This window comes from Hyla sarda, chromosome 10 (assembly GCF_029499605.1).
Source record: "Hyla sarda isolate aHylSar1 chromosome 10, aHylSar1.hap1, whole genome shotgun sequence".
NCBI lineage: Eukaryota > Metazoa > Chordata > Amphibia > Anura > Hylidae > Hyla > Hyla sarda.
In genome coordinates this window covers 29,128,013-29,154,529 of record NC_079198.1, presented here as the reverse complement: position 1 = coordinate 29,154,529, position 26,517 = coordinate 29,128,013, and the positions used below count along the sequence as shown (strand labels likewise).

Below are 26,517 nucleotides of genomic sequence, written 5' to 3'. Positions count from 1 at the left end.
ATCATTTAACTCTTCCCCTATTAAAAGTTTGAATCACCCCCCTTTTCCAATAAAAAAAAAACGCAGTGTAAATAAAAATAAACATATATGGTATCACCGCGTGCGGAAATGTCCGAATTATAAAAATATATCATTAATTAAACTGCTCGGTCAATGGCGTGCGCGCAAAAAAATTCCAAAGTCCAAAATAGTGCATTTTTGGTCACTTTTTATATAATTTAAAAATGAATAAAAAGCGATCAATAAGTCCTATCAATGCAAAAATGGTACCGCTAAAAACTTAAGATCACGTCGCAAAAAAATGAGCCCTCATGTCGCCCCATACACGGAAAAATAAAAAAGTTATAGGGGTCAGAAGATGACAATTTTAAATGTATTAATTTTCCTGCATGTAGTTATGATTTTTTCCAGAAGTCCGACAAAATCAAACCTATATAAGTAGGGTATCATTTTAATCGTATGGACCTACAGAATAAAGATAAGGTGTCATTTTCACCGAAAAATTTACTACGTAGAAACGTAAGCCCCCAAAAGTTACAAAACAGGGTTTTTTTTTTTCAATTTTGTCGCACAATGATTTTTTTTTCCGTTTCACCGTAGATTTTTGGGCAAAATGACTGATGTCATTACAAAGTAGAATTGGTGGCACAAAAAATAAGCCATCATATGGATTTTTAGGTGCAAAATTGAAAGAGTTATGATTTTTTAAAGGCAAGGAGCAAAAAACGAAAATGCAAAAACGGAAAAACCCTCGGTCCTTAAGGGGTTAAATAACCTATTTAATTTCATCTAAGGATTAGTGACCTTCTGCTCTCCCCAACTACTGAACTTTCCTTTACCCAGAGACTAGTAGTGTTCATCAACTGTTTAATTTCAGTTCCAATATTGCTTTATGAACTACTGCACTGTTCCTGCTCACAGCAACAGTAAAAATAGACATAACAAGCAATGACTGATTATTGTTCCATATCCTCCTTCACTCTTTAAAACTTCATGTAATTGGCAAGATAGATGCCATAACTATTTCATCATCAGCATCAGGTACAGTGCACCAAATTTTATTGACTCAAATCTACTGTTAGATGACTGGGTGAAAAGATGAAAAGGAGCAGCAAGAGTCTTTAACATCGTCTTGCATTTGAAGGCGTAACTAGCCCTGAACATCCTAGATGAGGAAACCAGAAGAATGGTGCCATGACAATCAGTGGTCCAGAGATTATATTGCATAACCAGTTCTTTCTAGGCTTTAAAGTAAAGTGATGTAAAATGATGCATACACTGGGGGAAGAACTAAAGGAGAACACCCTTGTCTAAAAGCTGGTGTTAAAGGAAAACAGTCATCCGGTTCACTCACACTAAACCCAATACACTGGGTTATAGTGTGGGTGAACAGGAAACCAATGAGGGGTCACTGACTCCAATATGTACCTGCACTCCGGAAATCTGTCCCTCCGAAGATCAGCTTCCATCATCCACGAATTGTGCACTGGAGGCGGGCTTGCTGCCTCAATTTCAATATAATTGCCGTGGGTCACGTGAGCGCTGCATCGACTGAGCACTTACTTGACTCGCAGATCTCCAGAGGGACAGATCTCCGGAGTGCAGGCACATATAGGAGTCAGTGTCCCCTCATCGGTCTCCTGTTCACCCACACTATAACTCAGTATACAGTGACCCCCCCGACCTACGATGGCCCCGACATACGATAATTTCAACATACGATGGCCTCTCAGAGGCCATCTCATGTTGAAGGCAGCATCAACATACAATGCTTTTGTATGTCGGGGCCATCGCATAAACGGCTATCTGCCGACAGCGCAGACTGCTTCAGCTGCCGTCAGATAGCCGTTTAAGGGGCCCGTGTGCTGCGGTGATGATCACTCACCTGTCCCCGGCACTCCGGACCGTCCTGGGACTCCGGATCCCCTGCATGGCCGTCGCTCTCCTTCGTCGTCATCACGTCACCGCGCACGCCGTCCTGACATCCAATAGGAGCGGGGTGCGCAGCGACGTGATGATGGCGATGAAGAGCGATGATCCCGGGCAGCAGTGACGGTCCGGAGCGGTGGGGACACCCCGGGGATGTGGCGACAGCAATAGAGGGAGACATCCAGGGCAGCGGTGACGGTCCGGAGCGGCGGGGACAGGTGATTATAACTTCCTATACTTATCATTGCACGGATACCTCAACATACGATTGTTTCAACTAACGATGCTTCATTTGGAATGAATTACCATCGTATGTTGAGGGATCACTGTATTGGGTTTAGTATGGGTGAACAGGGTGATCGTTTTCCTTTAATAGAGGGCATTGCATTGGACAAAGGAAAACACCCCACAACTGCCACAACTACCATGTTGCAACAAGTATGAGTTGCAGGAGGCCTGTATGGTGTCCCTAGAGGAAACAATCAAAGAATTTAAGGAAACTTTAAGAGCCAAGAAAAGATAACTACCTCCTCAGAGGTACAAACAATGGAGGCACTGTCAAGTAGGCAGAGCACTTCTAGAGAGATACTGGTAAACTAGTCCAGCCTGCAGTTGAAGGGAACACTGCGGGGGTGATTGCAGACATCAGACTTATACAAGCCAGACAAGTACTGTTCTGAGTGGAAGCAGGCTGCACAGGAGATGTATGATTTAGTGGCTCTGAACTTGAAGCACATCTCCTGGCATGTAAAGCTGCTAATTGCTGAAAGAGCTAATAAAAATGAGAAACTACCCACTTTGTCTATCAGCCAAACCTGCAGTCACCTGTGTTTTAGATCAAGCCAGAGGTGTCCAAGACCCAATTTGCACAATGTATCAAAACTTATTGATGCACTGCGCACTGATATCATGGAACCTTGATCTTACCCCTGTGGATCACTCAGAGCAGGCTACTATATGTCAGTGAATGCAATCTACATTTAACCCAATGGGACAACAATGGTTTCAAAGCAGGACTTCTAAACTGACAAAAACAGTACAGTATGTTCTACGGGGCCTGACAAGTAGTTAAGGCAAAATTATGCAAAAACAGAAAAGTGACTTAACAGTATCTGTGAGCCAAAGAGATAAGCTATTCCGAGGAGAGAAAAAAACGAACCAAACAGAAGAAACAATAAAGGAAAAAACTAGGAAATGGTGCTCTTAACAGAGAAAAACAGAGAGAAAGAGAGAGAGAAAAAGAAAACAAGGGTTAAACACCCCCAAAGAGACTGGAGTGTATCTCTTTTAATTGTTCCCTTATGAACAGGAGTTCAGTGTTGCAGTGGGGTACATGGGCTGCTATTTCCCCCCCCCCCCCCAATTACATCTCCTTAAAAATAACATAAGCAGGTTTACATACTCCAGAATTTCCATTAATCTGGCAATATTTTACATTTACTAAATGTATTACTGAAAACATTGATTACCTTTTATCCCATGAATTTATCTATTTTGTCACTTATTAAACCATTATTTATTTTAAAAAGGATATATATATATATATATATATATATATATATATATATATATATATATATATATGGAACATGGTGTAGGAACCCTCTTGCAGTGCGAGGAGTGTTGATTTTCCGTCCAACTTCACCGATGTGGGTGTAATATGCAAACCTTGCTGACTGGGGGTGGTATGCACATTGATTTATTATTTCTATACCCATTACTTCTATTAGGTGCTTAGAAAGAATCTTTCACCATACGTACTAATTGATATAATTTTCATCCATATTGTAAAAATGATCACAATCAATTAAGAATTATTACATTTCCAGATATATGTGAGGCCTCTAACTTTAAGTAATGGGTAAGAGAAGATGAATGTGACCTATGCCCCTGGGCATGAAGACTTCCGACCAACATGGACATTGAGTCCATGGACATCAAGTGGTTAAATTTTGTTTTAACAGAATATACGGAAAAATAAGAGGATAATTTGACCTCGTAACAATCAACAACACAGTATTGTTGATAGCTAACGTCTGACTATGAAGGGCATTATAGCTAGGACCTTAAGAGTTAACCCAAATAAAGCTGATATGGTGTTTGAGAACATTTTGTTGTTGTGAAGATGTGGAATATCCATGAGGAACGATAGAATAAACTATGTGCAACTCTAAAACTCTATTAAATGTTAGAATCACATGTGTGATGGGTGATACAATGTACAGCTGATTATATACAGAGTGTGAATATAAAATATATGTTTGTGTAATACACCATTTCATTCATGTTCAATTAAATAAAATTTATCATTTTGGTATTTAGGATTAAGTTTTGAATGCATCTGCTTAACCTCTTCAGGACACAGGGCGTATGCATATGCCCTGCATCCTGAGTCCTTAAGGACATAGGGCGTATGGGTACGGACCAGACCTTGATGCCTGCTGAAATCATTCAGCAGGCATCCCTGCACATCACCGAGGGGGGTCCTGAGACCCCCCATGTCGGCAATCGCCGGAAATCGCTGGTCAATTCAGACCGGCGATTTTTGGCGATTCCATGTCATACGGGCCTCCAGTGGCCCAGAAAATAAGGGGGATCGGCGGTGTCATGGACACCCCCGGTCCCCCTGAAGGGGTAGGAGTAAGGTGGCAGGGGTGACACCCCTCCTATCCCTGCTATTGAGCAGTTGCCTAGCAATATCTGGAGGGCTACAGTTTGGAGACCACTATACACCATGCAGTTTGCTGTCTGGGCATGCTACAACTCCCAGCATGCACAAACAGCAAAAGGCTGTCTCACCATACTGGGAGTTGTAGTTGCGGACCTCCAGCTGTTGTATAACTACATCACACAGTGTGCCCTTCGGCGATCAGTACATGCTGGGAGTTGTAGTTTTGCAACAGCTGGAGGTACACTGGTTGGAACATACTGAGTCAGGTAACAGAAATTAACTGAAGGTTTTCCAACCAGTGTGCCTCCAGCTGTTGCAAAAGTACAACTCCCAGAATGCACGGTCTGTCTATGCATGCTAAGAGTTGTAGTTTTGCAACAGCTGGAGGTTTGCCCCCCCCCCCCCCCCCAATGTGAATGTACAGGGTACATACACACGGGCGGGTTAACAGTGAGCTTCCTGCTTCAAGTTTGAGCTGCAGCAAATTTTCTGCCGTGGCGCAAACTCCTAGTGGGAAATTCACTGTAAACCCCCGCCCATGTGAATGTACCCTAAAAACAATACACTGCACTAACACAAAATAAAGGGTAAAACCCTACATATACACCCCCTTACACTGTCCCCCCCACCAATAAAAATAAAAAACGTATCGTATGGCAGTGTTTCCAAAACGGAGCCTCCAGCTGTTGCAAAACAACAACTCCCAGCATTTCCATGCAGCCACTGACTGTCCAGGCATGCTGGGAGTTTAGCAACAGCTGGAGGCACCCTGTTTGGGAATCACTGGCATAGCCTACCCCTATGTCCACCCCTTTGCAATCACTAATTTAGTCCTCAAATGCAAATGCCGCTCTCTCTGTTTTTCCCACTTATCTAAAGACTTCCTGCTATCTTCTAAGTTTTTCTATTTCTGCTTCTCAAACTCATAATGTAGAAGGTCCTGTTCAATCCAATTTCTCATTATTTGCAGTGTACCTAAAAAAATTGCAGCTAACTTTCTCTTACAAAACCCCATGGGGACTTTTAATATCTATATCCCATTGTGCATCCTCCATGCCGCCCAATTCTTTCTCCCATTTCCTCCTACTAATAAAGTTTGTGTTGAGTGCCATTTCATTCAATACATTTTTGTAAAAAAAAAGAAACTCCAGTCATGTATGCACAGGGAAGAGTGAAGCCCTGAACTCACCCGCTTCCACTTGCCCTGCCTACTTACGTACCCGCCCTAGGAGACGGGTCCACAACCATGGGGACAGTCCCTGCCAGAATAAGTGCAGGGAGTAAAACGTCAACAAAATAAACCTACAATACAGAAGGAGTTTGGGACACTGAATGGAATCACACACACTAACAAAAATAATAACTAAACATACACACACAATATGCCACAGTCCACAAGTCGAGTCAGTACCAAGAGATAACAGAAAAGCCAAATTGCAGAAAAAGCAGAGGAGTCGGAGAGCTGAGCCAATGGGTTAAATATGCCTAGAAATACAAGATACAGTTACAAACGCTAGTCAGGAGTATGAGCTCTTTCACAGGCAAGGCCTGGATGAATACTGAGGGTTTAAATAGGAAGCTAAGTAGGTGAAAAGCCAACATGGTCAGCTGACCATCCAGAGAACAGGGTGTTTCCACAGTAACCAAAATAACAAAAGCCCTCAGTGCAGATTAACCCTTTGGGTTCTTACAACTCCTCTTTTATTTTGTATCACAGACATATCTAGAAAACTCATTTTATTAATCTTAAACATTTGTTTATTTTCAGTACTATCAACTGTGTGTTTAATTTGTCAAAAATATAAATAATTGTAAATTGTTAATCTTATGATATTGATGTAGTACTCCAAACTTCATTAAACCACCCAACTCGAATAACGGTCACATACACAATTCCATTTTTTGTCCCACAATCATAGTCTATAATTTTATACAATTCCTCCAGATTCCAATTTCTCCAAAGTGGAGAAAACTACCCATTATACCCAGCCGTTTTGTTTTTTAATTCCTCCAAATTACATTTATTTGTTTAAAAAGAAACCAATTCTTATCAATATCCTTCAGCAACATCCCTGACTCAAGAATTAAAAAAATATTACTAAATGTACACCCTTTGCGTTCCCTTAAAAATTGTCAAAGTCTTAGCCCATTCTCCCCAGAAATATTTGATTATTGTGATGGCCAGTAGTATATTTTAAAATTGAGTAAAGCCAGGCCTCCCATATGTCCTGGCAGGTTAGATACAATTGTTAGATTACATTTCAGAAAAGAGGAGGAAAAGGGCCGGACTTTAGCACGAGAGTGGAAGGAAGTGTGCTGTCTCTAAACATCTTTTTGGGAGAAAGAAAGAAAATAAGCTTTATCATTTTGTTTAAAGTTTTGGAAACTTCATGTGGAAACAATGAGATACTAAAGGGAATGTCTTTTTAAACAAAGTCTCATATGTGTGCTGCTCAATATAATTAATTTTTGCAATATTTTTTCAAATGATTATGCCAAAATCTATTGGCAGCAAAAACTGACAATTTTAATTTCCTATGAAAACAAAGACTCTACAATGTCTGTTAATATTACATAATCCTTTTTTTTCACCAGGAATGTATTTTGTTGTAAATTGTATGCCGCTAAAGTAAAAAATGAAGGCAATTTCTAAATAGTTTTTATTATAAGTGCACAAAGGAAAGTGCCAGGTAGAGGACAGGCCCTTGTGGTGCTACAGTTGATCTTGGGTTAAGTCGAGTGGGCTTGAGGGCCTTTGCAGTTTGATCCCACACTGAGTGTATCAGTGTTGCTGCACAATAGGTGGTAATGTTACTCCAGGGCATATTCTGATATAGTGTCAGGCAGGATGTCAAGTGGGGAGCCTTATGGCATAGTATAGGAATCATGTCAGACACACTTGGATAACAATGCAACAACTTTTAATTGAATCATATTTTTTTACGATTAGCAAACAAGGGATTCCCCTCACATTAATAACAACCCCACGCTGAAAAGGGAATACTATAACATGAAAGAAGAAAGCGTTTACCAGGGTTCACAAAATATTAAACTTTATTGAAGAAAGATAAAATCTACTTAAAAATACAACATAATTCCTGAGAACAGGAATAGAGAGAGATTAAACCAGCATGACACTGGACCATTAGTAAAGGCTCATACGATAACAAAATAAAAAGATTTTACATAATACAAGTGCAAGTGCACATACTAGTTACACATACAGTGGAAAAACAATGTAATAATACATATAAATACCCTGTGGTTTACAAAGGTAGTGAGGAGTGAGCCCTTACAGCCCGACGTTTCGCCAGGGAGACTGGCTTCTTCCGGGGCCAGTCCCCCTGGCGAAACGTCGGGCTGTAAGGGCTCACTCCTCACTACCTTTGTAAACCACAGGGTATTTATATGTATTATTACATTGTTTTTCCACTGTATGTGTAACTAGTATGTGCACTTGCACTTGTATTATGTAAAATCTTTTTATTTTGTTATCGTACGAGCCTTTACTAATGGTCCAGTGTCATGCTGGTTTAATCTCTCTCTATTCCTGTTCTCAGGAATTATGTTGTATTTTTAAGTAGATTTTATCTTTCTTCAATAAAGTTTAATATTTTGTGAACCCTGGTAAACGCTTTCTTCTTTCATGTTATAATATTGTTTTACGTCAGCAACACACTAAATCACTTTCACTAACTGGAACAAAAAGGTACCCTTGGGGATGTGCAGATTTCAAGAATAGGGTTGCCATGTTCCTTACTCTAGCCTTTCAAGGTGTTTTTCTAGCCCAAATGTAACTTTACACTTAAAGTATTTTTCACTGATACAAAGGTACTTACAGATGATGTAAATATATAGCCAGCTTCATCTCAATGCCTGGTGTGTTAAGATATTGTACTAACTTCTTAAAGGGGTACTCCACCCATAGACATCTTATCCCCTATCCAAAGGATAGGGGATAAGATGTCTGATCCCGGGGGTCCTGCCGCTGGGGACCCCCGCATTCTACCATGCGGCACCCACCTGTAACGGCTTCCGGAACCGCTGGAGGCCCTCAGGCTAATACCATCCCGACCACGGGGACATAAGATCGTAACAGCTTTCATGCCCCCTCCCATAAACTTGCATTGAGGGGGCGGGTGTGACATCACACGGGGGCGGAGTCGTGACGTCACGATCTTACGTCCCCGTGGTCGGGATGGTATTAGCCTAAGGCCTCCAGCGCTTCCGGAAGCCGTTACAGGTGGGTGCCACATGGTAGAATGCGGGAGTCCCCAGCGGCGGGACCCCCGCGATCAGACATCTTATCCCCTATCCTTTGGCTAGGGGATAAGATGTCTAGGGGTGGAGTACCCCTTTAAGTTATCCTACCTATTACACAAACCTAATTTAACATCAATTACTGGCCTTATCTTGACCTCTGGTGCGTTAGGATATCCTAACACAACAGTCAAGATAACCACTGCTACATCTGTATATGAGCCACCATGTCCACATTGGGGTGTCCTAAAATGCAGGTGGTGCACTTTGTTTCCTTCTACAAATAAACACAGTTTTGTTTTGTTTTTTTGCTTTCCAGATACAGACGGTTTCCAAAAAAGTTCCAGCACCTCCTTCACCACTGGATTTAATCAGACCTCTTAATGTTACTGGACTCTCTATCAATGGATCTCAGTCTAATTCTTCATCTGAAACTTCTGTGCCTACAATGGTGACCCAAAAGAAACTGGAGTTTAAGGGAGGGATGAATGTTCTTGGTAAGAACTTGTTTTAAATACAGCTATATTTTACAACATTATTAAAGCCCTGTGCACATCTTATTTTCGAAGAAAGGTTATTTGTATTTGCCAGAATTATGGCAAAAAGATATTGTGACATATACAGTGGAATAATCGTTGCAGGGCAACTGACTTAAAGGGGTGCTCCCGTGGAAAACTTTTTTTTTTTAAATCAACTGGTGCCAGAAAGTTAAACAGATTTGTAAATCACTTCTATTAAAAAATCTTTATCCTTCCAGTACTTTTTTTATGACTGATTACTAAAGAGAAATCCAAAAAAGAAATGCATGTCCTCTGATGTCATGACCACAATGCTCTCTGCTGACCTCTGCTGTCCATTTTAGGAACTGTCCAGAGCAGCATATGTTTGCTATGGGGATTTTCTCCTGCTCTGGACAATTCCTAAAATGGACAGCAGAGGTCAGCAGAGAGCATTGTGGTCATGACATCAGAGGACATGCATTTCTTTTTTGGATTTCTCTTTAGTAAACAGCCCCTAAAAAGTACTGGAAGGATTAAAAAATGTTAATAGAAGTGATTTACAAATCTGTTTAACTTTCTGGCACCAGTTGATTTAAAGAAGTTTTCCATGGGAGTACCCCTTTAAATAGATCAAACATAGTCTACTAGTGACAATGTGGTAAGTCTGTTTCCTGAACGTATACTTTATTTTTGCGGGACTCAATTCTTCTGTTTGAATGTTATATCTTGGATCTATTTAACACTTGAATCTAAAAAATTACTGCTGAATAACAAGGAAACTCTTGAAATAAGCTCTAAAGCTATTAAATGCACAAGAATTAGATTTTCTGATTGATAATATCCTGTGTTAGTAATGACCTCTGATTTTTGTTCCATTCCACTTAGGCCTCATTGGCTTCTTTATAGCATTTGGAATATCCATGGGGAAGATGGGAGAGCAGGCTAAGTTAATGGCTGATTTTTTTAATATACTCAACGAGATCATAATGAGGCTGGTCTCCATGATTATGTGGTAAGACATATATGTGGTTGCCTGAATTTCTTTCCATGTGGTTTTTTGAGTAACTAAATTATAAACAATAAAAATGGAGAGATTTAAGTCATTTATGGAATGTGACCTTTACTTTATGCTTTGGTTAAGGGAAGTTACACAGAAATATGTTGTTTTTCGATGTAAAATTGAGATTTGAACAATAAAAATTAACACTGTCAGACAATACACTTAAGAGCTTGTAGGGGGGAGGTTTAGGTGATCACCTCAAATCAATATTTTTTGCATCCCCTTGTTGTCCTGTGTGTTTTCCAAGTTTTCTGTATACTCCTCTATCTGTCTGTGTCTCCCCTATCATTCTGGAAAGTTGTTTGGTTTAGCTAAAATCCAGAGTCATGTTCTATGGCTTCTTATCAGAGTCAGTCAGTCACTGACGATAAATCTACCTCCAAAAGAGAGCTGCTTTACATTTCCTTCTTCTCAGAATTCCCCGTGGAGCAAGACAGGCTGATAATTTTTCATACTTCTTTATTATGCTCTCCTCAAATAGAAATATTATACCTTTGGTTCCATAATGATAGGCCTCTCTGCAGCCAGCCAGCACCCTACTTTGCACTGAAGAGGGACAATAACCCTCAAACAGCTGTCAACAGGTGATAAGCTCTTCTTCTGGATCTTCAGTCATGTTCCATGGCTCTTCTTACTGAAATCAGACACTGACTTGAAGGAAAGGTTTCTCCAAAAGGTGGCATTGGAAAGCTGCTATGCATATCTGTCTATTTTTCCCGGGAAATTTGCTGTTATTGGTGGCAGTGTGTCAAGGCAGGAAGGCTGGTGGCCACACGCATTGAAGGTTCCTCTCTGCATCAGTAGTGTATCTGTTTCTTCCAAGAAAACTGAAGTTGCTCCAACAAGCTACCAGTGCATGCAGCCAGGAGGAGGGAAAAAGAGGGTAAATATATTAAGGTGCAGGGCACTTTTCATGTGAGAAAGCATAAGTGGGCTTTAAAGGTACAAAATACAGCAGAGTCCCTATTATACAGCCTGCCTCTCCCTTCCACTGTTTAAAGCTTTGTAAGTAGCAGATCCTTAGGGAAAAGTCACTACACCCTTAGCCTTGGAACAAAGAGGTAAAATATGTCACCAGAGAAATATTTGCCTGTTGCTGTCTGTCTCTCATTATACAATTGTAAGTATCACTCTCCCATGCAGATGTTTTGTAAAAGTTCTGTTCACAGCCAGGGAAACCAACATCTTAGTGTTTTAATCTTTTAGTACATTTCATTAGATGTCTGGGCCTTTTAAAAGATACCCAGACACAGCACTTGGTATCTCAAGAAACTGTATTTTCTAATATGCATCCATCCGTAGAGTACCTTTGTACTTGTACTTGTACACATGCTGAGGTATATACTAATGTCTGTGAAAAGTATTTGTGATCTCAGAGGAATAATGGGTTCCATGCTGCTATCTTTTTAAATAAGATGTGGGTAGTGGTTGACCACCACTGTGACCTATGGAGGTGCCTGTAAAAGGATGATTGACCAGCTGGTAACAAAACTACATAACAACTAATCTAATGAGGAACTCCTACTTGGTCAATAACCTCAGATTGCGACACAGCCATGATGTCAAAGTTTAGCTGTTGCAGGAAAGTGTCACAAAAAGAAACCTTCAACCTTTGAGCACTTGGCTCCCGAGGCTGCTTAGTGCACGGTGGTAGTGGTAGTGCATACTGAGTGCAGCTCTTAGCATGTATCTGAACAATTCTGCTGGGATGTCAGGCAGCCTCCGTAGTGGTTTACCGTGTAGGGGTGATTGTAGATGTAGTCTCGAACTGTCTGGAGGCCCATATTAATCAACCCCATCCGATGGTAGGGTCTGTTATCTGACCATTGGCAACACAGGATTAAAGTCTCCCACTGCACACAAAGCAGCCTATCAATTAGTTCTGCTGATTTCCACCTAAATAATTTCTGAATAATTTCTGAATAATTTCGTGAAGCAGGAAGATTGTGGATTTAACCAAAACTTCATAGGCTTAAGGCTTCATAGACCTGTCATGTTAGAATGTTGGCCCACTGGAGAACTGTCTTATACCTGTGCCTCAAGGATTATGAGAATGAAGGTTCTCCCACTGTCCCCAGTTAAATGGATCAGCAGTCAACCAAGCTTGAATTCCGTTCAAACTATATGGGACTGCCAGAGATAGCCATGCACAATACTTGCTTATCTCTGGCAGACCCATACAGTGTGCAAGGATCAACGACATGCTACTGTTTAAAGAATAAAGGCTGTATAATGCTTAAATGCTAGTGATTTTATGATAATATTTTTTTGTGTGCTGTGCAGGTACTCCCCATTTGGAATTGCATCTCTTATCTGTGGCAAAATTGCAGCCATCAAAGACTTAGAAACTGTGGCTCGGCAGCTTGGAATGTACATGGTTACAGTAATTGTGGGCCTAGTAATCCATGGAGGCATGATCCTACCACTCATATTTTTTTCCATTACACGAAAAAACCCTTATAAGTTCTATGGTGGTATATTTCAGGCCTGGATCACTGCTCTGGGGACAGCCTCTAGGTGAGTAACAAAATTAATCAAATCTAAAAGGTCAAACCAGTCCAAGAAAGGAAAACCTCTAATATCTAATGACAAGAACTAGCCTGAGGAGGGCATCAGTCCCAGAGTTGGCATTAGGGCATGGCAAAATAGGCAATTGCCCAGGGCTCCCGTCCTCCAGAGGGCCCCCTGCGGCTGCTATTGTGTTTGTTACTGGGGAAGCAGTGTAGCCGTGCAGCTAGCAGCATCCAGGATTGAGCCTCGCTGCAGAGTTCATTTACATAGTGCTGGCAGAGAGAGACCCCTTTACACCTCCCCTGCTTCCCCCGTCTCCTCCTCCTGATGCTGTTAGATGTCGCACAGTTTAGCTGCCTGTTGGCCGACGATTTGGAAGATAGTCTGTAGGCACCAGGAGGCATGAATATCTGGCAGCTCCTGAAGTATTTAATGCACCCAGCCAGCCTTCAATAAAATATCATTATCAGTGTTTCCCAACCAGGGTGCCTCCAGCTGTATATAGGCTGTTCGGGAATGCTTTATTTTGTGATGGAAGATAGTAACAGGAGAAATAGTGCATGCACTATTTCTCCCGTTACTATCTTCCGTCACAAAATAACGGCCGTTATTAATAATGGGCTATAACGGGTTAAAAGGCTATTGCAAAAATCCCATAAACTATAATGGGATTTTCTAACGGCCGTATAGGATTTTGTAACTGCTGTTTTACAGCTGATTTTCAGACAGAACTTCATACAGATCTTTAAAACTGAGTAATTTTGTGTGAAAGGGGCCTCATTTTTTTTATTTTTCCGTATACGGGGATAGTTACATAGTTAGTACGGTCGAAAAAAGACATATGTCCATCATGTATACATTTTTTGTGCCGTGGTCTGTAGTTTTTATTGGTACTATTTTTGTTTTTATGGGACTTTTTGAACGCTTTTTATACATATTTTAGGGTATGCAAAATGCCCAAAAATACGCAATTTTGGACTTTGGAATTTTTTTACGCATACGCCATATATTATATTTTTATAGTTCTGACATTTACGCATGTGGCAATACCACATAGGTTTATGTTTATTTTTGTTTATATATTTTTTTTCTATGGAAAAAGGGGGGTGATTTAAACTTTCATTAGGGAAGGGGTTAAATTCCATTTGTTAACTTTTTTTTTTTAAACTTATTTTACACAATTTGTTAGTCCCCATAGTAGACTATTACATGCAATCTTCTGATTATATACACTGTTCAATGTTATGTCATAGCATAGATCAGTGTTATCGGTGCTCTGCTAATCCAGCCGATTTTACCGCGGTGTTCCCGAAAAGTTCAACTGAGCAGCCGGGAATGGTTTTACTTTCACGTTAGACGCGGCCATCAACTTTAATCGCCACGTCTATGGAGTTAGTGCTGGGCATCACCGTGATCTGTGATGTATGGCATTAGACATGGGTTCTGGTGGATGATAGCCCGCGTCATAGTAGGGGAGTGAGCGCCCACTTGGGGCCCACTTTTAATTTTGCCTAGGGCCACATTAAGTCTAAAACCGGCCCTGTACACCTTACATCTACTTACTTTTATTGAAGGCTGGCTGGGTATTAAATACTACAGGGGCTGCTAGATATTCATGCCTCATTGTGCCTACAGAATCTCTTCCTCATCGTCGGCTGACAGATAGCTAAACTGTGTGACATCTAACAGAAGCAGGTGGAGGAGGATACGGGGGAAGGAGGGGAGGTGTTAAAGGAGCCTCTCACTGCCAGCACTATGTAAATGAACTCTGCAGCGGGGCTCAATCCTGGATGCTGCTGGCTGCAGGGCTACACTGCTTCCCCCAGCTACAAACACTATAGCAGCCACAGGGGCCCTCTGGAGGATGGGGGTCCTGGGCAATTGCCTAGTTTGCCATGCCCTAATGCCAACCCTGACCCTATTGCCCAATATCCTGACTGAGCCCTGGAAGCTCATGCTGCTGGATGCCACCTTCAGTTGTACTCAGGATCAGGTGAGTGCATTGTGGTATGTGCAGGGAATATACTGCCACTTCTCATTTAGAAGCCATGGAGAGGCTCAGGTTGGGATACAGTGCTCTAATGCAGTGTTTCCCAACCAGGGTGCCTTCAGCAGTTTCAAAACTACAACTTCCAGCAGGCCCAGATAGTCAAAGGCTGTCAAGGCATGCTGGGAGTTGTAGTTTTATAACAGCTGGATGTACACTGTTTAGAAAACACTGATCTATACTCCCACATGTTGTGCTAAAGAGCAGTTACTGTATCTACAACATGTGGCTTTGCAGCTGGTGCAGGACTATAACTTCCAGAATGCGCTGAAAGCCGAAGGCTGTCAGGACATGCTGGGAACTATACTTCTACACCAGCTACAGAGTCACAGATTGTAGATCACTATTCTGTAGCACAGAGTTTCCCAACCAGGATGCCTCCAGCTGTGGCAAAACTACAACTCCCAGCATGCCCATGTCCGGGCATGCTGGGATATTTAGTTTTGCAACAGCTGGAGGTACCCTGGTTGGGAAACACTGCTGTAGCACAACATGCAGGGACCACTGTCCCCGTCACACCCCCCCCCCCCCCCCCCCACTGTCCCTACAAATGGCATCATGACAAAAAAACAACAGTATAAGTACCTATAAAAGTATACCTATAAGTACCTACAAACCTCCTCCTCATGTCATGACCTTACTGCTGGGGGGGGACATAACACATAGTAACAAACCTCCTCCTCATGTAATGACCTTACTGCTGGAGGGACATAACACACAGTAACAAACCTCCTCCTCATGTCATGACCTTACTGCTGGGGGGACATAACACATAGTAACAAACCTCCTCCTCTTGTAATGACCTTACTGCTGGGGGGGAAGGTAAGACAACAAACCTCCTTCACAACAGGTCCTTTTGCCATGATCTCTCCTAATCAGTACCACTGAGCTCCGCCCCCAACATGTTACTGCTCACTGGATGGTGACATCATCACAGGTCCTACACCTCCAGCAGCTAGTAGAAGGCAGGTCCTGGTCACCCCTGCGGACACCTAGACTGATATCACTTTACTTGTTGTGCTCAGTGGAGGCTGCCACTCACTGGAAACCAGAGCATCTCCATCAATCCATTCCACCCGCCCTGTGTACACCGGTTGTTATGGTAATGATTGTCATCTACCCTGACCCTTTACCTCACACTTACCATATTTACGGTGTCCATTTTAGGACATCGTCAGTCATCAGCCACAACTCCGTCCTCCGTCAGGCGAAATGGCGTCCCGCCTCCTCCCTCACACCAATCACTGTCATCCTTCAGCCACAACTCCCTCATCCGAAAGACCCTCATCCAAAACGCTGTCATGCCTCAGACGATTCTCCCTCAGATGCAACTTCCTGCCGCATAGCAGAGCCGATGCTGCACAGCACTGTATAGCAGAGCCGACATTGAATAGCGTGTACAGCAGAACCCGTATAGCAGAGAGCAGAGTGGAGTACCCCTTTAAATTGCCTTCATGCAACAATATTTGGCACATGATTCTGTTGTAAATTAGGCCAACTTATGATTGATCTAAATGTATGTCTTCAGAGGCACCAGATTTAGCAAACAGCTTGGGCTACTGCAATAAATCTCCCAATACCCTCTAGACAGTTATTGTAAATTTACCCTAAAGAGTTAAAGGGGTATTCCAGGAAAAAAAAAACAGATTTGTAAATTACTTCTATAAATTTTTTAAAGGGGTATTCCGGGCAAAAACATCTTATCCCCTATCAAAAGGATGGAGGACAAGATGTCTAATCGTGGGGGGCCGTTACACCCCCTCCCATAGAAATGAATGGAGGGGGCGTGGCGTGACATCACGTCCCCATCTCGGAAGCCCGGCGGTTTACGAAACTGCAGACGCAGTTTCTCATAGAATGCGGGCTGCTGCAGGAAGATAACGGGGGGTCCCAGTGGCGTGCCTCTCGCGATCAGACATGTTATCCCCTATCCTTTCGATTAGGGATAAGATGTTTTTGCCCGGAATACCCCTTTAATCCTTCCAATAATTATCAGCTGCTGAAGTTGAGTTCTTTTCTGTCTAGGTTTTTTTTCTTAAAATTTTCTTGCCAAGAATTGGAAGCCTGATCAGTTACTCTAAAGGCATATACATGCCAGGGCTACTGACTTTTATCACAATATATTGTTATGTTATGAAGCAATTATCCCATACTTTATGCAATGTAGGTGCTACTGTAATACTTTTTTTTAATACAGTCTTTGATGTTCTAGTGCTGGCACACTTCCTGTCACTTTCCGTTGCTTGGAAGAGAACCTGAAGATTGATAAGCGGGTAACACGGTTTGTTCTGCCCATTGGAGCCACAATTAACATGGATGGCACAGCATTGTATGAAGCAGTAGCTGCCATCTTTATAGCTCAGATGAATGACGTGTCCTTGGATGCTGGACAAATAGCGACGGTCAGGTAACTTGTTCTCATCTGATTCTATGTGGTGGAAGGACACAATGCTTTATGTTAACGTGAGTAATATTTTGTGTTTCTTATAGTCTCACAGCAACTTTAGCCAGTGTGGGGGCCGCCAGCATCCCCAGTGCTGGCCTTGTGACCATGCTCCTCATCCTTACAGCCGTCGGACTACCGACTCAGGACATCAGTTTGCTGATAGCAGTGGACTGGTTATTGTAAGTAAATGTTTCCTTGTAAACTATAGAGCATTGTAATAAGTTCTGTTGCTGGTTACCTGAAGGAAATTTAAATTAAAACTCCCTGCAAAATAATAAAAATTAAGCTTTTGGTCAGTTCTTTTGAATGCTACATCTGCTTAAAGGGGTACTCCACCCCTAGACATCTTATCCCCTATCCAAAGGATAGGGGATAAGTTGTCAGATCGCCAGGGTCCCGCCGCTGGGGATCCCCGCAATATAGCAAGAAGCACCCACCTGTAGCTGCTTCCGGAAGCGCTGGAGGTTCTCTGGCTAATTCCTCCCAACCACGGGGACGGAAGATTGTGACGTGACGACTCCACCCCCGTGTGATGTCACGCCCTGCCCCCTCAATACAAGTCTATGGGAGGGGGCGTGACGACCGTCACGCCCCTCCCATAGACTTGCATTGAGGGGGCGGGGCGTGACATCACACGGGGGTGGAGTCGTCACGTCACGATCTTCCGTCCCCGTGGTTGGGAGGAATTAGCCAGAGAATCTCCAGCGCTTCCAAAAGCAGTTACAGGTGGGTGCTGCTTGTCATATTGCGGGGGTCCCCAGCGGCGGAACCCCGGCGATCTGACATCTTATCCCCTATCCTTTGGATAGGGGATAAGATGTCTAGGGGCGGAGTACCCTTTAAAGCTTACCTGTATGCCTCTGTTCTATAAAGGGGCTCTCAAAAAAGACCACCAGGCCTACTAGTGCTTTATGCCTACTAGGCCATGAGAGCAACAATGCTTCAACATACATTATTCCAACCGCATGGTGAAGACTGAAAAGAATTATGTGAAAAACAACAGTGGGATTGTTTTCTTTCCATCCCCAGCCAAACAGAAAGTTAATCAATTGCCCTCATCTATGCCTAAATGGTGACAATATAAAACTGCATCTTGCAAAAAAAAAAAAAATAATAGGTTTACAAATGAGTGCATCACCAGGGCAATGATAAATGTTATGACTTAATTTTGTTTTTGTTTTTAATGTGCAAAATAGTAAAATATAAAAAAAATTTTTTAGTATTGCCATAAATGTACCCATTTATTGTATTATATATTCATGTTACATGTTATATCTTAAAGTAGTTTGGAGGTGCCGTAATAATCCAGTGATGCAGATGAAAAATCATTGAATATTGAGGACTAACAGTATTTTGGAACAACAAGCTTTTGGTACTCTCACCTCAAGTCAAAAGCAATTCTGAGCACTTAAAGGCATACTCTGGTGGAAAACTTTTTTTTTTAAATCAACTGATGCCAGAAAGTTTAACAGATTTGTAAATTACTTCTATTAAAAAATCTTAATCCTTCCAGTACTTATCCCCTGATGTATACTACAGAGGAAATTCTTTTCTTTTTGGATTTCTTTTCTGTCACAACCACAGTGCTCTCTGCTGACACATCTGTCCATGTCAGGAACTGTCCAGAGCAGGAGAAAATCCCCATAGCAAACATATGCTGCTCTGGACAGTTCCTAAAATGGACAGAGGTGTCAGCAGAGAGCACTGTGGTTAGACAGAAAAGAAATCCAAAAAGAAAAGAATTTCCTCTGTAGTATACAGCCACTAATAAGTACTGGAATGATTAAGAATTATAATAGAAGTAATTTACAAATTTGTTTAACTTTCTGGCACCAGTTGATTTAAAAAAAAAAAAAAAAGTTTTCCACAGGAGTATCCCTTTAAGTAAAAAACACACAGGTTTCATCTCACACATAAGGTAAGGTATAGAAGTAAAGCATAGAACAGTCCACAGTCCAGGCAGGGCTCAGGCTCCATATTTAAACAAGACACACGGTCTACAAAAATTCTAAAAAATCTAAAACCGTGGCCTGTAGTATCTCTGGACTTATTTGCTATCGAGCACATCTGGAACTGGATGGTTAATTGGGAAAGGAGCTGCCAGCAGCAGATCTTGATGATTTGTGTGCTCAAATGCATTCAGTGAGAAAGAACATTCTTCAGAAAACCATTAATAACCTCTTTGATAGCATGCCAAGGCATGGAAGTGTGTGCATGTCATTAATCCTCGATATAAAAAAATTGAGATGTTTTTAAACTTGTCCCCCATCCACCACGTGGAGATGACCTCACTTAGCATGGGATCCTAACACGCTCATTCTAGTCTGCTGGACAAATAGTCTCTGATAGCTATCTCGGTTTTTGCTACATTCATTGGCCCTGATTTACTAAGAGTGGAATGTACCGTATTTATCGGCATAGAACACGCACCCCCATTTTGATTGGGAAATTTAAGTAAAAAAAAATATATACATATAAGATAAATGACAGACTAAATGCCATATCATCCCTCTAACTTTGATTTCACCTGAACTTCAGTTTGGTCCCCCCCTTCCAGTGCCACATCATTCCTCCCCTTTTATCAGCCCCTGTGCCACATTTTCACCCATCCCCCCTTACCATCTCATCATTCCCCCACTGTCTTATCATTCCCCCACCCCTGTCTCATCATGCCCCCCTCTCATCATGCCCCCTTCTCATCATGCCCCCCTTCTCTTCATGCCCCCCTCTCATCATACCCCGTTCTCATCATGCCCCCTTTTCATCATGCCCCCTTCTCATCATGCCCCCTTTTCATCATACCCCCCTCTCAGCATCTCCTTCCCGCCCCCCCTGTTTTTTATATATATTTTTTTCCCATCTTCCTTACCTAGCCGCGCTCGGCAGGCCAGGTCCGGTGTCGGGTCTTGCGGGCTGCGGTCAGTGAAGCAGGATGAGTGACATCCTCTGCCGGCTGCACAGCATCAGGGATGTCACTCATCATTCCCTGCAGCCGCCGCTTGTCAGTGTGGCCGCAGCACCGGCTGCTTGTTTAACTTCAGCAGCCCAACCACAGCCACCTTAGAATAGTCATAGCAGCAGCAGCATTGAATGATGAGTGACGTCCCTGATTCTGTACAGCGGAACTAGCAGAGGACGTCACTCATCCTGCTTCACTGTCCGCAGCACGCAAGACCCGACACCGGACCTGGCCTGCCTGCGGCTAGGTAAGGAAGATAAAAAAAACAATACAATAGAAAGCAGGGGGGAAAGGGAGGAAAATCAAATAAAAAGCAAAGCGGGAGCCGCGCGCTGGTCACTGATTTAAAGTGGCCGCGGCCAGGCTGCTAATCCTCTTAACAAGCAGCCGCTGCTGCGGCCACTTTAAATCAGTGACAAAAAGATTTATCGGCGTATAACACGCAGGCAGACTTTTTGCCTTGAATTTAAGTTTTAAAAGTGCGTCTTATATGCCGATAAATACGGTAGTTTTCTTTGTGGGTTTTAATCCCCTATACTTTTTTCCCATGGTATTTACTAAGGTTTCCCTACATTGTGCACTTTTCCCAAAATTTTGCTTTTTTTTTTTTTTTTACAAATGCACATGTCTTTTTTTTTTTTTTTTCACATTCAATGCACCAGAATCTGGCATACAACCTGACAGAACATGTTGGGTTTATAATAGTAAATCAGGGCCATTGTGTGCAAGCGGGAGTTGAAACCTCTCTTAGCCATGCACCCCTCCCTTTGCACATGAGGTTAACTGATAGTGGATCCTGTATGTCTGAGGCTATATGCCCAGCAGAGGTGAGTAGAGTAAGCGTATTAGGGTCCCATCTAAAGTGAGGCCACCTCCATGTGGTGAATGGAGGACACATTTTAATCAAAAAGTGCGCTAAATGCCTTACATTTTTTTAACTATAATACTGCTGCAAAGTCTTTTTGTATCTGCCACCGCAGCATGTGTTTGGTTGTTGTGCAGGCTATCTCTGTGTTTCTCCCATATGGTAATGGAATGTGTCCCAACAGACCTCAGTAAGTATCATTGGGTTATCACAGGTGTAGACTAGCATCCTCTGTAGCCAAGGCTGCTGGAAACGCACTGAGATTCTCTAGATCGATTCATCTACCAGACTCTGACTCCATGTCTCAAGTGCACAAAACATCTCCAATTAAAACTAGTAAGGACATCTCACAACTTACATGAGACCGGAGGATGTGCGTCATCATGCACAAAATGGCTGTTGCCTCTGAGTGCACTCACAGTGTCCATGATTGACTCCCCATGACTCCAAATACTGGGATGTAGATAAGCAAGACCTAGTAGTGGTGAGTGCTCTTCTGTTCTTCTCTACAGTATTACATGTATACTTTTTTATGAAGTTGAGCACCCCCTATGCCCCTATGTCAGCTATGCTATTTACTTAGCTCTGGCTGCTGCTCCACTTGGGTAGTTACCCAATATAGATAGTTGTGACATGCAGCTATATCTTATACCCTTCTCTTTATACAGTCATGGCTGTAAATGTTGCCACCCCTGAAATTTTTTTAGAAAATTAAGTATTTCTCACAGAAAAGGATTGCAGTAACACATGCTTTGCTCTACACATGTTTATTCTCTTTGTTTGTATTGGAACTAAACCAAAAAAGGGAGGAAAAAAAAGCAAATTGGACATAGTGTCACACCAGACCCAGAAAGGGGTGGACAAAATTATTGGCACCCTTTCAATATTGTTTTAAGCATGTGATGCTCCTTTAAACTCACCTGGGGCAAGTAACAGGTGTGGGCAATACAAAAATCACAAATGGAAGCAGATAAAAAGGAGAAAAGTTCACTTTGCATTGTGTGTCTGTGTGTGCCACACTAAGCATGAGGAGAGAACTGTCTGAGGACTTGAGAACAAAAAGGGTGGAAAAATATCAACAATCTCAAGGTTACAAGCCCATCTCCAGAGATCTCGATTTGCCTTTGTCCACAGTGCACAACATTATCAAGAAGTTTGCAACCCATGGCACTGTAACTAATCTCCCTGGGCGTGGATGGAAGAGAAAAATTGATGAAAGGTGTAAGCGCAGGATAGTCCGGATGGTGGGTAATCAGCCCCATACAAGTTCCAAAGATATTCAAGCTGTCCTGCAGGCTCAGGGAGCATCAGTTTCAGCGCGAACTATCCGTCGATATTTAAATGAAACGCTATGGCAGGAGACCCAGGAGGACCCCACTGCTGCCAAAATCCTTCTGGGAAAATGTCTTGTGGACAGATGAGACCAAGATAGAGCTTTTTGGTAACGCACATCATTCTACTGTTTACTGAAACGAAATGCGGCCTACAAAGAAAAGAACACAGTACCTACAGTGAAATATGGTGGAGGTTCAATGAAGTTTTGGGGTTGTTTTGCTGCCTCTGGCACCAGGGCCGGCCCTACCATAGGACACGGTGGGAATATGGTCCCAGGCAGCACTTTTTCAGGGGCGGCACTTTGCTGCCCCCCCCCCCCTTTTTTTTGTGCCACCTGGGTCCATGGTCGGGCCGGCCCTGCTGCTGCGCTGCCGCTGCTCACGGTTCTAAAGTGGTTCTAAAGCGGCGCATAGCACAGAGGCCACTTAAACCCAGTGAGCAGTGGCCAGCCTGCCTCCGTCTGACGAGGGACGTCGCACAGTAGGACGTCACTCGTCAGGCTGCTGCCAGAGAGGAGAAGCGCTGCGCAGGCCAGGTAAGTATGTCTATTTGTGTGTGTATGTGTGTCTTTCTGTGTGTGTGTGTGTGTCTGTCTGTGTGTGTCTATGTGTGTGTCTGTCTGGGTCTGAGATTGTCTGTGTGTCTGGAGAGGGTGAGGGTGACTATTCTACCTAATGTGGGGAAACTGCGCTCTAATGTAGGAAAACTGCTACCTAATGTGGGGAAACTGCTACCTAATGTGGGGTAACTATGCTTTCTAATGTGGGGAAACTGCTACTTAATGTGGGGAAACTGCTACTTAATGTGGGGAAACTGCTACCTAATGTGGGGTAACTATGCTACCTAATGTGGGGTAAATATGCTACCTAATGTGGGGAAACCGCTATCTAATGTGGGAAAGCTATGCTACCTAATGTTGGGAGACTGCTACCTAATGTGGGGAAACTGCTACTTAATGTGGGGAAACTGCTACCTAATGTGGGGAAACTATGCGATCTAATGTGGGGAATCTGTGCTATCTAATGTGGGGAATCTATACTACCTAATGTGCGGAATCTATGCTACCTAATGTGGGTAATATGTGCTACCTAATGTGGGGAATCTATGCTACCTAATGTGGGGAAACTATGCTACCTATGTTGGGAAAACTGCTACCTAATGTGGGGAATCTATGCTACCTAATGTGGAGAATCTATGTTACTTAATGTCGGGAAACTGCTACCTACCTAATGTGGGGAACTGCTGCCTACCTAATGTTTTTTTTTTACTTTGGGGGGGGGGGGGGGCAACATTTCACTCTTGGACCCAGGAAGCACAATGCCTTGGGCCGGCCCTGTCTGCCACTGGGTGCTTTGAATGTGTGCAAGGCATCATGAAATCTGAGGATTACCAACGGATTTTGAGTCGCACTGTACAGCCCAGTGTCAGAAAGCTGGGTTTGGTCCAAGATCTTGGGTCTTCCAGCGGGACAATGACCCCAAACATACGTCAAAAAGTGCCCAGAAATGGATGGCAACAAAGCGCTGGAGAGTTCTGAAGTGGCCAGCAATGATTCCAGATCTAAATCCCATTGAATACCTGTGGAGAGATCTTAACATTGCTTTTGAGAAAAGGTGCCTTCCAATAAGAGAGACCTGGAGCAGTTTGCAAAGGAAGAGTGGTCCAACATTCTGGCTGAGAGGTGTAAGAAGCTTATTGATGGTTATAGGAAGTGACTGATTTCAGTTATTTTTTCCAAAGGGTGTGCAACCAAATATTAAGTTACGGGTGCCAATAATTTTGTCCAGCCCATTTTCTGGAGTTTGGTGTGACGTTATGTCCAATTTGCTTCTTTTCTTCCCTTTTTTTGTTTAGTTCCAATGCACACAAAGGGAATAAACATGTGTATAGGAAAACATGTGTTACTGCAATCCTTTTCTGTGAGAAATACTTCATTTTCTTGAAAAATTTCCGGGGTGCCAACATTTACGACCGTGACTGTATCTTGCTTGTGTTTGTATACATCTCACATTATGCCTGTCTAGTCTAATAAAGGGAAAACTTAAAATGGGTTATTAATATACAGCCTTTTTAGACCAATAAAATACTTTCAATCTCTTTGGAGCACAGAGAATATGCCTTTCTACCTTTTTGGTTATGCTGTGGAATGCAGGCAATATTGAAGGGGTATCTGCAGCTCCTTTTTTTTTTTTGCTTTTTTTTAATAAGCATTCACAAGGTGAGCTCTGCTTTTTGTTTTATTGGTTTTACTACACTATGTAGTGCACCATCTCTCTTGCAGCAGATATTGGATAAGGGGCATATTTTGAAATGTGCCCCGGATGCCTAATGCTAGATCTCTTGAAATTCTCATGTTTTTTTATTCCTTGCAGAGACCGCATGAGAACCTCGATCAATGTTGTTGGTGACTCATTTGGAGCTGGAATCATCTACCATCTTTCGAAAGGAGAACTTGCTGCAATTGATGCAAAGCATGATGCAAAGGATGGGACAGATATGGTCAAACTGCACATGATGAACCACGATAGTATAAAAAAGCCCACTAGAGAGGGTGTTAATACCCCACAATTCTCGGGTTATGCTTCATTACCCACTGATGAGTATGAGGTTCAAGTAGAGCCCTCTTTGCATCTCTAGTTTCCTTGCATGCTTCACATGCCAGTCCTTCATCTATATTTTTCATGATACCAGTGCCAGCCTCAGGTTACCCAGCTTTCCTTATTAACAATAGTACTAACCAGGAACATGAGAGGTGTGGAGGACACAGTTGTGTACTGGTTAGGTGATGCCTTTTGTCAGATGTCCCATTTGTGTGCACCAAGCGCTTCCCTCTCTGTAGATGCCTGAAGATCTAACAACAACACATCCATAAGAAGTATTTTGTAAATTCTTTACAGTAATTAAAAATTATTATCTTGCAACATTCATGGCAATGACATTTTATCAGTTAAAGGGTTATTCCCATCTGGACATGTTTGGCATATGGACAGGATAAGTCTAATAAATGCAGTTCTCACCTGTAGAAGTGAGCCTGTTTGCACCCACAGCAGGTGATCAGAAAGCCAAAAAGAGATGAAGTTGTGTAACTCCTATTGACTTTATTTTAAATAAAACATGTTGACAAATACTGTCCATACTGCGTGTATCTTGTTACAGAGCAGGGGGAGCTTAGCAGATTGATGTATAGTTTTATGGTAAAAGTTCCAGGATAAGTTGACTTGTATTCATGTAAATCTCTGCTCATTCTGGACTAACCGAACAAACAAAACACAGTGTTCCACATATACCCCCCCAGTGAAAAAAGTGATTGACAAATGCAGCCTGCTATAGCAGCAATATTAAATATAAACCTACAAACGAACTAACTGCAGCAGAAAAATATAAGACTGTATAGAATATTGATAACCACATATGCATATCTAGATATACACCTTCTCTCTTGCCATCCCACCTATAATAAAAACACAGACCCGGGATAACTCTTAAATGGGCTGGACTGGGTTGTCAGTCACAGCTATTTATTATTTCTTAAATCAGTTTAACAACAAACTTGAGATAAAACAACTGCCTAGCAGTTAACTTGCTTAAATCTATCACCTATAAATAACATTTAACATTTAGACCTGCTTCTCGTTCATGTTGTAGCAGTATGCCAGACGCTGTCCGCCGACGGGCATGTGTTCCTCTAGCTTATCCGCTTCTTTTGATGATCTTCCACCACCACAGAGGAGCTTGTGTGAACCTACACAGCGCTCTGACCCCCACCTAAAAGAAACAAAGCCGGCTCGACTCCATCTTTCAATCCGGACAAGAATATATCAGACCCAATGTCATTAAGATGAATCCCGTCAGGAGTCATCAGTCGACGGTTATCACCCTCCAGCTCCCTGTGTCTCACACCAACACTAGCCCGGGAATGCATGTAAAGTGACAT

General features: G+C 42.5%; 1 protein-coding gene across 3 annotated transcripts in view; it reads left to right on the top strand.

The window, feature by feature from the left end:
- Positions 1 to 25,504, top strand: part of LOC130294502 (excitatory amino acid transporter 2-like) — a 59,052-nt gene extending 33,548 nt beyond the window's left edge. For all 3 annotated transcript variants that reach the window (XM_056544398.1, XM_056544397.1, XM_056544396.1), the window contains 6 exons: positions 9,180 to 9,357; positions 10,246 to 10,372; positions 12,704 to 12,937; positions 17,191 to 17,385; positions 17,469 to 17,603; positions 24,956 to 25,504. In XM_056544398.1, coding sequence (XP_056400373.1) covers positions 9,180 to 9,357; positions 10,246 to 10,372; positions 12,704 to 12,937; positions 17,191 to 17,385; positions 17,469 to 17,603; positions 24,956 to 25,220 — 1,134 coding nt within the window. In that variant the 3' untranslated portion in view covers positions 25,221 to 25,504. The remainder of the gene's footprint in view (positions 1 to 9,179; positions 9,358 to 10,245; positions 10,373 to 12,703; positions 12,938 to 17,190; positions 17,386 to 17,468; positions 17,604 to 24,955) is intronic.
- Positions 25,505 to 26,517: the final 1,013 nt, after the last annotated feature.